General features: G+C 44.8%; 1 protein-coding gene across 1 annotated transcript in view; it reads left to right on the top strand.

Annotated features, from left to right (window-relative positions):
• The window catches only part of LOC147684822 (cytochrome P450 3A21-like), a 295,556-nt gene extending 289,025 nt beyond the window's left edge, over positions 1-6,531 (top strand). The window contains exon 13 of the mRNA XM_086940697.1: positions 4,230-6,531. Within this exon, the coding sequence (XP_086796823.1) occupies positions 4,230-4,328 (99 nt within the window). The 3' untranslated portion in view covers positions 4,329-6,531. The remainder of the gene's footprint in view (positions 1-4,229) is intronic.
• The last annotated feature ends 9,650 nt before the right edge of the window (positions 6,532-16,181 follow it).

Consider the following 16,181-nt stretch of genomic DNA (forward strand, 5'->3'; position numbering starts at 1 on the left):
GCCCATCAGTGAAACTTCAGCAGTTATAAGTTTCCCCATACTGAACCTGTTCTGTGCGTGATTGGTTGCATGCTCTGTGCAACGAGGAGACTCACAGCTTTATAAATACGCACACATACACTCACAAAACACTGACATACATCTGCAGATATGTACCCCTGCACTAAGTGCACAGATAAACACGCTAACAGCACTGATGCACTCAGAGATATTCCGATATGCGAAAACGCCCACATGCACACACTTGTACAAACACACGCACGTGCATGCGTACACACTCACCAAAGCACAGATGCAACAGACGTGCAGGCACAGTCACAGATCTGCACGTGCGTGCCCCCTCCCTTGCCCCATACATATATATCACCAGGTCAATGCTTTCAACATCGATTGGTTACAATATATCCCTTCAACGAGGTAGGGAACAAATTGGCGTGAGGATGACCGAATGAGTCGAGGTTTGGGTAAATGAGCGACTTTTGAGTCGAGGTGTGAAATAGCAGGTGAAAAAATCCCCGAGAATCTGAGTGAGCGAGTAAAGCCATTTGCCTAGCACTCGTCAGGACACATAGGGGTTGAGCAGTCAGTCAGCGGTAGAACACCCGTATTCAGATCGGGTGAAGCCAGGGCACTTTACTAAGCTAATTTACAAAGCCTCATCTCCTCAAGCTTCAGTTGTCGCCAGTAATTAACCACATGTCTAAGCTCACCTTTGTAGAGACACTCCGGCCACCGTCCAGGACATGCTTTCACTAAACACAATACACTCATGGTTTGTAAATCCATTTTAATGCTCAGTTTAAAGTATTTTAAGTACTCCTAAAGAAATCCCACTGTCTGATTTACGGCATGCGGGCCCTAGCTCTGAATGTGCAGAGGGTTTTTCATAGTCATTCACCATGCCAGACGGTGTAAGTGATACTATGGCACTATTTATGAAGGCCGGGTTCATCTCGCAGAAGGTTGCACAATTTCCGAGAGCGTGAAATCTGTGTTAGATGGAAGCCTCACTTGCCCCATGTGTGTCGTTCCTCTGATCTGCAGTCACCAACGGTCTCCCACTAGACAGGGCTTTTGTGTTTTCAATAGTACTGGCGCTGCATTACTGCTCAGTTGTGTAGTCTAATTTACAAACACGGCTATTAATCCTCCGAAACGTTAAAAACAAGGCGGAAGAGACGCGAGACGCCAGCGGCCAGGCACGTGCACATCTCCTGTTCTTGTAGTGATCGGGAGAGTGCCGCCGCGCTGCCCGCGGCGACCCGGAAGCTCTTGGCCAGCCGGCCAATACGCTCGCGGCCGACCGGAAGACCCGCCTCCTGAGGTCCGTGAGAAGGCCTGCCGGCGCATGGAGCGCCCTGTCGGTCCTGGGTAGCCCGGGTCCCCAGGAGGGGGCCGGGGAGAAGGAGGAGTGTGGTGCCTGTTGCGGGGCTCCTCTGACCTGAGGGAGCCCCGATTGAGAAGAGGAGACGCGCCGTGAGGAGCCCCGCCGGAAGAGCGCAGTCGGTGAGTGGGGCCCAGGGCTGATGTGAAGTCCGTGCGTGCCTGTGTGTATGCCTGTGGGGGAGGGGAGGGGAGGGGAGGGGGGGGAGTGTGTGCGCGTGTGCACGCTTGTGTGCGTGTGTGCGTGTGTGCGCGAGGGAATGTGTGTGCGCATGCGTGACTGTGTGTGATTGAGAGAATGCGAGGCAGGGGATAGTGTGCCGTGTGCCTGTATGTGTGCCGTGTGCCTGCGTGTGCATGCGCGCGCCTGTGTGTGTGTGTGCGTGCATGCAGAGGGGTGGGGGCTGCCTGTGTCTGTTTTTGAGCAAGGGCTTTGCTCCGCGCAAGCGCAGCTCAGACGCGCGCTCCCGAGGTGAAATCTGACATTGTCAAAGCGCGCGTCTGATAGCTGTCCACATTCCTAAATACGGGCCACAATAGGTCTGAAGCAGACACCTTCAATGCTCACGCATTGAGGGTAGGTCTGCTCGACCTAAAAAGGGGCATAAGTGTGAGACCTAAAACCTCAGACCTTTAGATTACTGCTGGACTAAGAAACCTGCAAGGAAGAAGGGCAGGGAAAGCTGTCAGGAGGAACTGCCACTTTGCTGCGTGATTTGCTGTATTGGCCTGCTTCTTGCTGCTTCTGTCTAGGGCAGTGAGGGGACTGGCCTGTACTCTTAACATCCTGCTGTCTAAGTATCTCCAATTGCTTGATGTAGAGCTTGCCTCCTGTTGGAAGTCTCAGGAACATAAAGGACTTCAAAATAACACTTTTGGACTAAGGACCCTGGCAAGAAGAAGAGCTGGAAGAGCTGCCAGGAGCAGTACTACCCCTTTACTGTTTGCTGCTTTTTGTGGTTATCCTGCAGTTGCTGCCTCTGTCTTGGGCAATGAAAGTACTGGACTGACTTTTTAAGTCCTGCTGTTAAAGTTCTCCAAGGGGTTGAAGTAGAGCTTGCCTCCTCTTGGAAGTCTCAGACACAGAAAATACCTCACCATCCTCTGGGTACCTGCACCTAGAACTACATGTTTCAGCTGCCACAGAGGGGAAAAGCAACCCACCAATGTTAATGATGCCACTGCCAGTTACCTGACCTGCTGGGACTGCAACAAGTTCCGCCGCCCTCGTTTCAATGCTGCCACCCAGCGCCATCACTGAGCCGCTAATGAAGCTGTGACCTGTGAGCACCACACTTTGCACCACCTCGCTTTACATTGCTGCCCAGGTCTCACTGAAGATGACGCTCCAAGCTGATGGCATGGATGCTGCCTGCACCGTGGCCTGGGGACACTACTCATGAGGTATATGAAGCACTGCTCGTCCTGCACCGCAGCCTTGGTCCACTGATGCAAGTGCCATTGACTCCAAATTGTCAACCAACTCCGCTTCCTGCACCGCTTCCTGTAGGACCCACACATCGCATTGTCTTGCTTCGCACCGCAGCCTTAGGTCTTCCGACACAGTGCTTCAGGAGCAACAATGCCAATGCTTGCACTGCAACATGTCTGCACCGCAACAAGTACTGCCCCACTTTGCACTGCATCTTTGGTCTCACTGACGCCGCTGGGCGACATCACCAAGCTGCTGCCTACACTGCGAGCTCAGGGCTCCACCTCACACCTCAGCCCGAAGCCTGCCAATTCCAGCTCTCCTGACTTCAACCTCACAGAGTTGGCTCTACATACAACACATGTGATTTCAAGGGCCAGACGACTCCAGTACCGACCTCTGGAAGGTCCACGATGCTCTGCATTTCCAAGGTACTGTTTGTGGGTCTTTCCAACACTGCAGCTGGCCCGCAACCTTGCTGTCGGCCTGGACTGTTGGATTTGTTTGTTCACGATGCCGGGATAGCCCAGGACAGAGCTATTGACATTAAGGAACTGTCTTTTAAGTATATTTTTGCAAATGTCATAACTTTATTACAGAAATTTGGATGTTCATCATGTTAGTCTTATTTACACAGATATGGGGGGTACCTATGGTACCCCCCCCACATTTGCATATGCAAATCGGCCGGCACCGCGCGGTGCCTGCCGCTTTGCATATGCAAATGCAAAACAGCATTTTTTACATTGTGGCGGGCGGTGCAGAGTGCACCGCCCGCCACAATGCAAAAACTACAGGATGTGCCCGCCACTGTGGCGGGCACATCCTAATTCCCCCCACCGGACCCCCGCCCTTATGGCGGGCGGTCCCGTTCTACGATAGGGTGGCGGGCGGACAATGTCCGCCCGTCATCCTAATGGGGCCCCAAGTTCGAATTGATCAGTGTACGGCGGCACCTCCACTTTTTTTTGTCTTACAGCTATCTATTCTCCATGCCCCTCAACAAATTAATACCTGTATTTTCAGTGACCCACAACAAATATTTTTAATTTGATATAACCCAATATTTGCTTGTTTTTGGTACCCTCCATCAGTTTCACAACTGTCTCTGGTACAAGATGCTGTGGTTTTCAGTGCTATTTGGAAAGTTCATAAATCTTAATTTTGCATCAAGAACCCAGACGTGTACTTTTTCCAGTTGCCCATCAAATAAATGTGTGTGTTAGGTAGCTGATGGCCGTGTCTGCTGCTGCATCCATTTCTAACCTGTTTGATGCTTTTGTGGCCAGTTAGTTATGTCTTGAACCTCTTGGCCTGTGAATTAGAGCTCTTTATATGCCTCTCAGATTTCATCTAATGTCTCAAGGTCCCGAATAAATGTCACTGACGATTTGTTTTCTTTCCATCGTTGCAGATTCCACTTGAGTTGGACACCAAGGGAGTCATAAAAACCAAAAGGCCAATGTATCTAAAACTTGTGCCCAGGACGGCTTCACCAGTAGAAGATAAATGATTGACACAAACCACACACATCCTTCTGCACAGCCTCCATACTAGCAGCATGCAACCAATTGCGAATATCACACTGGAAAATGAAGGCGCAATATATTATCCAGCAACACCGACAGTAGAAGCCTCTCCCAAAGAACTCCTGTCCTTGATCCCCTATCAGTTTTTACTCTTCACCTTTGGATTTTGTTTTCTTGTTCGGCCTACGCTTCCAGCACCTCAGTTGCTAAAATCAGTGTTGCGCCATCAATTAACATAATTATGCCTTGGATATGGGGTTTCATATTTAGCACAACCAATTATTGCCTCTTATTTCTCAGTTATGTATCTGTAATAGCATGGCTGCTGGCTTGAAACCATGAGATAGCATCGCTCATTGACATGCTGCTACAGGCACCCTGCTCCTCTAAATTAATATTTTCCTACATCTGACCATGAATTATCTTCTGGGCACAGACAAACAGACTCTGAAGGATTAGCATTGATACTTAAATGTATTAACATGGTGTTGTTTTAGAAGACGTATTGATTTATATACAGATACAATGAATTAGCAGAATAGAGAAGAATTATGAACAATAATGTGTGAGAATCTCTTACTAGATGGAATGCATACTGTCCTAAAGTCACTGCTTATCAGCTAGTATATTGCACATTCAGATAAAAGAGTCAATAATCTGTTCTGATCTGATCCTCAAAGTGATATGTGCCATCAGGGAATGATAGGATCATTTGTAATGTTGGCAACAGTGGTGGTTTATTGAAGAAGAAGAATGTTAGGCAAGTGCATAAAAGGTTTAACATTTGTATCCAACTGTGGAGCTAAATTAGACTTTGATGGATAGGGTCCTCCATTTCTAAATTAATGGAGGACCCTCTCTATCAAACTCAAGGTCTGCATGCTCAATTCGGAAGGGGTGGATCTTAAGTATGTCAACAACGGAGTGCACTCCAGCGCTTACATAGTCCTCCAATTAGCCACCTGACTGCCCCCCAATTTAGAGTGGTCGATCATATATATATATATATATATATATATATATTCTCAAGGTGTTTGTCACATTGGTTTTTCTTTTTTTTTAAAAACAAACCCCAGGTTTGGGAGTTTGTTTTAAAAAAAAATTAACAATATTGTAAAAGTTTGATAGGCGTCCGCCATATTTGTTGGAGCCATCCATCAAATGTTTATATTAAAAACTGGAACTGCTGGGAAGGCTGTTCCTGCCAATTTTAGGAGTTGTCCACGAGGATGGTGGACAACTTTAGATTTGGCAGGCATAGGTCCCTGGGGATGGTGGGGCAAATGTCATCACCATCCAGATGGACTCTCTGCTCCTCCAAAGTCTAAGTCAGCCCCTTTGACACAACAGAATTGGTGACTAAGATTCAATTGTATAAGTTTACTGGAAAAAATTTATTTGAAGGATCTTTTTCAACAAATGTAAATTTTTTTGAAACACATATGGAAATGGAAGCATAAATATTGAAACCTAAAAGTGATTTTCAGCCACTCATACTGAACATTACATCGTATTTTCCAAAAAGACATTGCTATAATGTTATTGAAAGATTACAAAGTTATCGGAAGATCAGAATGTAAAGCAATACAAGAATGATATCATGTTAAATTCAACATAAAGGGAAATTCTGTTGTAAACATAGGCATGTACTTGTATAATGAATACACCTTACCTTAGCTACAAAGAGGAGGTTACATTAACTTAAATAGTGATCCTATATACTGATTCTTCTAGATAAAATAATAATGAAGAATGGATTACAAAGAAAATGTGACAACTGTTCTCAAACACAAGTTCTTTCTAGTATATATACAGCAATAGGAAGCAATCAAGGAATAGGTGATTGTGCTTTCTGTGCTGAAATTGATAGATGCTATAATTTAGCTTCATTATTTTCTTTATAGGCTAATATTTACATGAGCATTTTGTTCAAGGAATTTATATTACATCCTTTTGATTGGGAATACAACTTGGGATTTGCAAATGAAGTGATGTGTATAGAGTTGTTTCATTTTATTTGGGTTTATGTTATGTTTTAATACAAATTTTAAAAAGTAAGTCATCAATCCATTTGACATAATATGGAATCAGTGTTTATAGGTTGATTAAACGTGGGTAAAGAATTTGGAGAGTGCAGCAAATATTTAAATAATGTATATCATTCTATTAAACTAATTTTGGAAAGAAGATGTCCAAGAAATATCTTTTTATTTTTGCAACTTAGAGTGGAACATAATCAATTGATCAAGGATCTATATGATAAATAGACAGATTGCAACATCTTATTACTGGCAATGAGCTTTAATCCAAATTCAAAAAAATTGCTTCATGTACAGTCAGCTATTGTTTGTAAATTCAGTGTCCAACGAAGAACAATGTGTAATTCGTGAGAGAGAAGTGCTTGATAAATTTCAGGCTATTCAGAGCAAATATTAAAACAAATGACTGTTAGTTTTCCATGGATTTCAAGTAGAGATCCATTGAAAGTGTCAAGTCAGAAAGAGATGGAAGAATGTACACATTTATTTATTCAGTTTAGCAGACATCCCTGAATAATTAAAAAGATAAAAATATAAAATGGTAGAAAACATATATTAAAGGAGAGGTTAATAAAATCTGAATATCGCAATCAGTACAACTAATCTTGGACCAGAAAAAATATGGGCACAACACACCCTTTTTTTTAATGCAATAATTGCAGCAGCATGTTTAAAGGTCGTTATATACATCACACAAAACGTAAGGGCAATAGCATTTTATGAATTTAAAGAAATATTACATTTGATTTATATTTATGTGATCTAATGCAATATAGAATATTATATATTGACAAACTTCTTATAAAATTACAATAGGAATAGGAAAATCACACATCATCAAGAACACATTCATTTTCAGTGAATCACTCCCTTGGCAATTATCACAATATAGCACAACTTTGCTGCCAAACTTGCGAAATTGTACCAAAACATACACCTGATGAAGACATGACGAGGATGCTTTGAGAAGAGAATGTTCTTGTATCCTTTTTTTGAGTGCCTCAAATGTCTCATGTAGGCTTTTCCCTGCTTTTTGTGAATGGAGGTAGAACAATACATTTAAGATGTCATCTTAAGAGCACCATACATGAAATGTTTTTGTCCTCTAGCTGTATATTACTGAAACAGAAGTCAACATAAGGTTGAAAGGTAATAAAGCCAATGGAAGTGTGGCTCACTGGTTAGAGCAGGCAGACCCTGAAGCAGAGGTCAGACCCGGGACCAGGGTTCAATTCCCGACGCGGCAGGGTCTTGAGCTCAAATGTCCACGGACTCGATAATTCTCGCTTCGGTGCCTGACCTAATCATGGGTTCACACTCTGCAACTCTGGGCATTAAGCTTGCTTAATCTCCACAACGGCCCCCCCGCGGCGGGATGCCTGGCTTTCACCTTGGGGATGCCCTGTAGGGGCTATCTCACAGGGAAAAGCCAGGACGGGTTCCCAAGGCAAGCGCCGAGATGCCTCCGGGTGATTCGAGCGCTATATAAGAATATACAAAAAAAAAAAAAAAAAAAAAAAAAAATGGACATAAACCATAACTTTAGTGTTGTCTGGGAGACTTTGCAGGGAAACTGCATAGACTTTGGATTGATTTTTGAAGGATTATCTCGTATTGTGAAGCAAATTCGATTGCTCCTGTGAAGCGAGGAAATGTAAATAATTTTCTAAAATTGATATATGGGTATTGAATTGGTGGTTTTTAATAATTATTTTGTTCTAGAAAATTACTTTGATACCTGATAAACGAGGGACAAAATAAAGTCCATATATATATAGAAGGTAGAAATGTGGAGTGTTGGTGTACTGCCTGATCACTGGTGGTGCTCTTAAACAGAGCTACCTCAAGCTACCTCAAGCGCTAAAGCATCAAAAATATATTCCAACCTCAATATGAGAATCATAATCAGCACTTGAAGTAAAGGGAAAGAAACCTGTTTATTGGGTCAGTTTTTCCCGGGCGAAAGAACACAGAGACACTTTTTGGCAGTACAACTGTCTTTCTCAATCTGTGATCCGCCATTATGAAAACTAAATTTTCACCAAGTATAAATCAAAACAATACCCTTTCAGGCATAGAGTGAAGCATAAATGCTGCAAAATACAAGCAGAGAACTCTAGGTAGTTCTCAAGCTTAAGAGGAAAGCAGATCCTGTAGTGGAAACATCCAGTACCATGCGGGCATGACAGACTTATCATGCCACATGCACACACATGTTATGGAGACGCATGCACATACATATGTCATCATACTGGTCTGCAGTATCGTCGTGATCTATAGGCATGGTGATGCATGCACGTACACCATTGCGCTTTTTTCGCTTTTTGATTTGTTTTCTTACTAATGCTGCACAGCATCGGTAAATAGCATTCGGAATGCAAATAGGTCAATCAATCAATCAATCAGGACACTTGTAAAGCGCACTACTCACCTGTGAGGGTCTCAAGGCGCTGGGGGTGGGGGGTGCTGCTACTGATCAAAGAGCCGGGTCTTGAGTAGTCTTCTAAAGGCTAGTAGGTGTAGGGTCTGCCGTATGTTGGTGGGGAGGGAGTTCCAGGTCTTGGCGGCGATGTGGAAAAAGGATCTGCCTCCAGCCCTCGATCTTTGGATGCGGGGGAAAGCGGCGAGGGCAAGGTCTGCGGAGTGGAGCTTGCGGGTGGGGCCGAGGAAGGTGAGTCATCTGTTGAGGTACGCTGGGCCGTGTTATGGAGGGCTTTGTGTGCGTGGATGAGGAGCTTGAAAGTTACCCTCTTTTAGATGGGGAGCCAGTGTAGGTCTCTCAGGTGGGATGTGATGTGGCTGTGCAGGGGGATGTCGAGGATCAGACGTGCAGAGACGTTATGGATGCGTTGCTGCCATCTCAGGAGCTTGGAGCTTGGCCATCCTTCCTGCGTAGAGGGTGTTACCGTAGTCCAGTCTGCTGGTGACGAGGGCTTGGGTGACTGTTCTTCTCGTCTCAGTGGGGATCCATTTGAAGATCCTGCGAAACATTCAAAGGGTGTTAAAGCAGGATGAGGAGACGGCGTTGACCTGCTTAGTCATGGTGAGGGTGGAGTCGAGGATGATCCCCAGGTTGCGTGCGTGGTATGTGGGTGTTGGAGCTGTTGCTCAGTGAGAATGGCCACCAGGAGTTGTCCCAGGCTGAGGGGTTGGATCCGAGGATGAGGACCTCCATCTTGTCTAAATAGGTCTGCATTGGCAAATAAAAACTGTGACCTTGAGCCTTTGCCAATGCTTGTTTTGTCTGGTTGTCAGTATGGTCTCATCATAGTGATTCACGTCTGTACCATATGTCACATTCCTGCAGATTTGGAGTTTCATTAAAATCATAATGTTTTTGGATCTTTCATGCATTCCTTTTTATCAAGGATGTTTTGGCACACATCTGCTTAATTATGATTATGATTAAATCACAAAATTTACGTCAGTAAGCCCATTTGCCTTTTAGTGTAGGAAAAGTATCAATGAATAGTAACACATCTGAGGCTTTAGAACCTGTGCAGTCTTCTACTGGAAGATTTAAGTACAAGTCATGAAAGGGAAGATGTGCAGCTAATTAAATCCAAATACAAAGGGACACCATTTAATGAGTAAATGTAATATAATAAATCTCTTGACTGTTGTCTTGAAGTTGTTTAAGAAGAAGCATGATTGCAGTTTTACCAGACTCTATCTTGGCATGCTCAGTTGAACCCTGCAGGGAGTCTGCACTGATGACGTGTCAGCGCCATTCAAGCTCGTGCACTCTGAAGAGACAGATGGGCTGTAACTTTCTTACCGTCTGCTTTTTAAGACTCTATGGCTATGAATCCTTCGACTTTCAATTAATCTCTTAATCTGAAATAAAACCCATTCAACATAAACAGCAGCACGCTGGGCAAGTGAAACTAATTCAGTCAATGACAGGAGAAGGGCAGCAAACATTACTGACAGGGTGTAAATTAGGAACACATAAGTGAATGCAGTAAAACTTCAATGAAAGGTGCTTTCAGACCAGCTATGCTCAATATATAATTACCGCCTGTCTTCCCTGTCATAGCCTCACCTGAGACCTCACTGTAGAGATATAACTCAAACGTGCCAACCAAATCTCTGGAATTTATGAGTATTCAACGCATTTCAAATAGTTTCTCCCCTCCCTATTTTTGTAAGAACACCCAGCCTTCCTCATTCTGTCCATTGCTACACAGAAAACTCCCAGATGAGGTCGACAGGGACAAGGCACTCACGGGTCTTGAGGAGGAACCCTATGACCACTGTCTTGTCTCTTGATGCAGGTCTCTCATGCCTCTCTCCAGCTTATCTTCAGGTTTGTGGGCACGAGTGGCAAGTTTATTCACTGGGGACAGGGTGAAGCTCATATAAAGACTGCTTTATTGTGGGGCATAATAGAATTCACAACATTTATTATTTGGCCCCTTTCTGGTCATACACACTCATAATATGTCCCTGACACCAAACTAGTACGGCAACTTCTACCCGCTAACCAAATCAACTTGGTCCCTCTATTTGGCTGTAATGGGCCCTCCCCTTTCTCAACCCCCAACTTTCTTATTCTTATTCTGTGCCTTTTAACTTTTCTGAGGCCTAAAAGTCATGCCTCCAGGCCTAACGGTTTAGTACAAGGCCTTCCAGCCTCCATTTCTCGCCTGATGCAGTCCTCAGTAACACAGACCTGCTTGTCTCGCAGCCACCTGCACCCACCTGGAAAAGGGCTGGCCGTATCCGCCATCTTTCATTCCACCCACACCCCTGAAGAATACATTGTGCTCCTGCCATACTTTGTTCGTCCTGATGATGACCTGTGAATACCGTGGGTCCAAACGCTGTCAGCGTAGGCAGATAAAAGATGGTTTCCAAAAGAATCTGTCTGCTAAGGACTTGTTTGAATGTAAATGTTCCGTCCCAAAAAGTATGCAAGCACTTTTGTAGCTGCCTATTGTTGTTTTCCTGTTTAAACACCATTGGGCTGTTATTCCTTCACTTTTGCACTGCGTTCACACCTCTCTGGCACAGTCACCACCTACTTTTTATATTTATGCATAATATAGTGGTGCAGCGCAATTTTGGTTACACCTTTAAACCAGCGCTTAATTTGTAAAAAAAATAAGTGCCAGGGTCCTCGTTATGAGGCCACCCAACTTTGCACCACACATTCTCCTTATTTAACAAGGGGCATATCAGCAACAGCCAGCGATAATTATCGCTAAGCGCGCTTAGCGCGAGGATAATTAACACCGGCTATCGCTGGATTATATCGCCGAGATAGCACGCTATCAGCAACGCTTATCTCCAATGCGATATATAATCCAGCGATATTTGCAAAATGTGCGATTATCGCAGGAAATCTAGCGATAATTGCACAGCCATAGGCGAATCGTTGATGATAGGGCGGGGTGGATTCATCCTCACAATCCACCTCACATGGTATATCATGGCTAAGTCGAATTGGAAGCAGGCGTAAAGAAAGGAGCGATAAGCGTGGTTAGCACTGCTTTTGTCATCACCAAGCGGGTTTGCGGCTACATTGATCATAGAAAGTCGTGTTAGCGACATTTCTTACGCAATTTCATTGAGATACGCCCACTTTGCATCTCATTGGTGTTGCGATGCTGGGCGTTCAGAAAACGTGTGCTGAGGCATGAATTCGCACGCTAGGTGACCATGATGATAGTGCGATATATTCATCGCCGCTTTTCACCTAAAAACGGACGCTAAAGCGCCTATAATTTTATTACGGCCCCTTGATGATATGCCCCCAACTGGTTTTTCTGCCCATCTTTAAATTGCATAAACAGCACCACCATGTGGCAGTTGTCAAAAGTGCAGGTTCCGGCATTAGTGTCTGTGTCAAAGCACCAGACACCAAGGGCTCAAATTAAGCACTCCTTTAAACGTCACCATTGTAGCATAATCGTGCACTTAACACATATTTCTCATGTAGTCTAACAACATTGCTAAAAAAGGGTTGCATCATTAAAGTGCATTCACTGTAGAATTAGAGACTCATACATGCACTGTGTGCCTTAACCCTATTAGATGAGATATGCTTCTTAGAAATCTGATGAAAACCATCCTTACACTATTGAAATATATTTACTATAGAAACAAAAAGACTTATGTAATGTGTGCGCTAATGTTTTATATTGGCATTTATAATGTAGTTCCTAATCACACCTATATACGTGCACTGAAGTTATTTCATCTATATGCAACGTGTAATATGACTCTAATGTACTGACAATTTACATTAAATTGTGTTTGAAAGTGCACATGTATATTAAATGTGCACTGTTGATTTAACACTTAAATTGACATTACTAGGCCTGATTTCCATGCTGCATAAAATACTGTTTTCATTTTATGCTTGCATGACTTTCCTTGCAGGTGCAATCCACATGGGATTCTTAGTTGTGAATAGATATAATACTGTATGAGAGATAGAGCCTGAGAAGAGGACCTTGACGAAATAACATAGAGAGCTGAAGCGTTAACTGAAAAGCCTATTCAGCATTCTTGTAACATGGCTTGAGTGATAAAGGGCAATGTCGTTCCCATGTCAGTGTGGAATATTTTGCAAATGTATCAGTCTACAATGTGAGAACGAAGAAGGACAATGGAACCCCATATGATGTGTAAAGAAGGGTGTTGCTTAAGTGACTCTTATGGTAAATCCTAGTTTTCAGTTCACACCATTGAAGATCAGATCACTTTGGAATGCTTTCAGAACCTTTCCAGACCCTTAGACTACTTTTCCCTGGACTTCCAGAGGTTTAGACTGCTGTGCTTATTCCCTTTGACTATTGCTGAGTGTGGCTTAGGCGAAACACTCAAATTTCTCCTGACCCAAGAAGACTCTTGACCGAGCATTTGCAATGCACCAGATATTACTACTGGTCTTTTGTATTGGTGTGACTGGTTTTCTTGTTTGTTTAATAATAGTATGGCTAAACTTCTTTAGGAGGTTGGGTTTCCGAGTTGTTATTCTGTTATAGCATGGTGTTGAGATTTGTGTACCTTAACTTGATTGGTAACTTGTAATAAATCTTCTTAACTATAGTTGCTGATTCCTGGTCCTTATTGTATGGCCAAATGGGTTACACTGTTAATTGAAATTGATTCAATCAATAGGATTTGTTAAGTGCAGCTTATCACCCGTGAGAGTATCCAGGCGCTAGGAGGTGGGGGGAGGGGGGAGCTGCTGGTGCAGGTTATCTGTTGAACAGCCAAGTTTTAAGTTTCTTTCTGAGGTCTTGGAGAGTGGGTGTCAATCGGAGTGGCAGTGTTTAGCGGTCACGTGGGAGAAGGCGCAGCTGCCGCTCCTGCTTCTTTAGCTGCACGGGGTGTGGGCCAGGTGAAGGTACACTGAGCGCAGTTTTCTGGTTGGTTGGTGGAAATTAACTGGTTGAGGTAAGCAGGGTTGGAGGGCTTTGTAGGTGTGGGTGAGTAGTTTAAATTGGCAACATTTGTTTACAGGGAGCTAGTGTAGTGCTTTGATTAGGGGGAGTCATGTGAGTTCAACGCATGAGGTTTAGGATGAGTTTTGCTCCTGCATTCTGCATGATCTGGAGTCTGTTTAGAAGTTGTGTGGTGATCCCTACATAGAGAGTGATGCTGTAGTTCAAGAAGCTAGTGATGAGTGCCTGGGTGACCAGGTGTCTTGTGTCGGTGGGGAGCCACTTAAAGATTTTCTTTAGCATGTGGAGTATGTGAAAGTATGCCGAAAAGATGGCGGCTATCTGCTTTCTCATTGAGAGCCTGCTGTCGAGAACGATGCCTAGGTTTCTTCCATGTTCTGTGGGTGTGGGTGGGGTGCCGAGTTTGGTTGCCCACCATGTGACATTCCAGGGGGAGGTGGTGCTCCCACAGATGAGGACCTCAATTTTTTCAGTGTTGTGCTTGAGATATTTATTCTGCGTCCACTCCAGATGCCAACGCTGGTCATGCAACTGTGGAAGTTTGCTTTGGTGGTGGTGGGGTCTGCGGACAGGGACAGGATGAGCCATGTGTCATCAGTGTAGGATATGATGCTCATCTCGTGCGCTTTGACCAGGCTAGCTAGACGGGCCATGTAAGTGTTGAATAGTGTTGGACTTAGGGATGAACCTTGGGGGACTCCGTAAATGATGTCTTTTGGGCTTGAGGAGAAATGGAGGAGGGGATACTTTGGGTTCTTTCTGTGAGGAAGAAAGCAGCCCACTTGAGGGCTTTCCCTTGTATTCCCATCTGATGGAGGCCAAGTAGGAGCAAGTAATGTGTCGAAAGCTGTGGCTAGGTCAAGCAGGATTAAGGCTGTGCTTTCTTCCTTGTCCATGAGAGTTCTGATATCATCCATGGCCTCGATCAGGGTCGTGTCTGGGCTGTGATTTGCGTGGAAGGCAGACAGCGAGGGGTCCAGGAGTTTGCTGGTTTGAGGGTGGTTGATTAGTTGGATATTTATTTCTTTTTCTAGGACGTTGGCCGGGAAGGGAAGTAGGGACATTTGCCAGTAGTTTTTGAGTTCTTCCAGGTCTGCAGAGGTTTTTTTTTGTAGCAGATTGACCTTGCCTGCTTCCACGTGGCTGGGAATTTGGCACCGTCTATGAAGGTGTTGAGGATGGTCATGAGTTCCTTGCAGATGGCATTGATTTCCTTATTGAACAAGTGACAGGGCAGGGATCTTTGGTGGCTCCTGAGTGTATGGAACCCATGATGGTGGCGATGGACTGGGGCATGAGTGAGTCCCACGTAGGGATGATGGGTAGGTTGTAGTCATTGTTGGTGGGGAGTCCTCCAAGGGTGGCTAGGGGTGGTTGAGGGGGAAAGTGTTCATATATGGTTGCAATTTTGTTGTGGAAAAACTCTGCAAGGGAGTCGCAGATGTCCTGGGAGGGGGTGATGCCGTTCTTGGTTGCTGTGGGGTTTAAGAACTCCTTTATAATACAGAAGAGCTCCTTGCTGTGGTTGGAGCTGGCTTCCAGGCGAGTGTCGAGGGCATCCTTCTTGGCTTTCTTCAGTTGTGAGTGGTAGTTGTTTAGTGTCTGTTTGAATTGTTCTCTGTCGGTGGTTTTGCAGTTGGTGTTGATCAAAAAATTGAGGTGTTCCATGATGGGTGTTTTGGTGTCTGTGGTGGGGAATGCATTTGATGCTTTCTTTATTAATGATGGATATTGCACCGCATTGCATGTTGGTGCGGTAGCAGTGGATCATCTTGTATCCGTGTGGTGTGGCAGTGGCAATGTTGTTGTCAGGTGTTCATGCGGGGTTAAGCCATGTCTTGGTGAGGAAGACAAAGTCTAGCGTGAGAAACATAATGGTGTCCTAGATTTCTCTAGCAGATTGTAGAGTGAGCAAGTGTTGACTAGTAGGCAATTGAGTTCATCCGTGAGGGTGATGGGAGGTGGATGTTCAGTGGCTGTGGGTTTGATACTGTAGTGGAGGGGACAGTGGCGGCAGGAAAAGGGTCCTGCTGTTGATCGTGGGGATGCAAAGAGGCAGCTGCTGCTGCTCTGACCAGGGTTTGAGGGCTAAGAGTTCAGTGCAGGTGTACATTTGGAGAGGGGGGCCATGGGTACAGGTGCTAGGTGCTGTCCAGACGCAAGCAGGCACAAACAGGCTTCCTTCTGTGAACCTTCAGCGCGCCCGCTGCATAGCCACATTGCGACCTCCATTAAGGTTACCTAAAGGGATTGGGGCACTGGGTGCAGTGAAATGCGGGAAGCGGGCAGTAAGGCACTGGGAATGGGGGAGAGGGGCATGGAGGGAAAACGAGGGTAAGGTAATGGAAAACAAAGGCTGAGAAAAAGGTGGGAATCTGAA

This window comes from Lissotriton vulgaris, chromosome 10 (genome assembly GCF_964263255.1).
Source record: "Lissotriton vulgaris chromosome 10, aLisVul1.2, whole genome shotgun sequence".
In the NCBI taxonomy this organism is placed as follows: Eukaryota; Metazoa; Chordata; class Amphibia; order Caudata; family Salamandridae; genus Lissotriton; species Lissotriton vulgaris.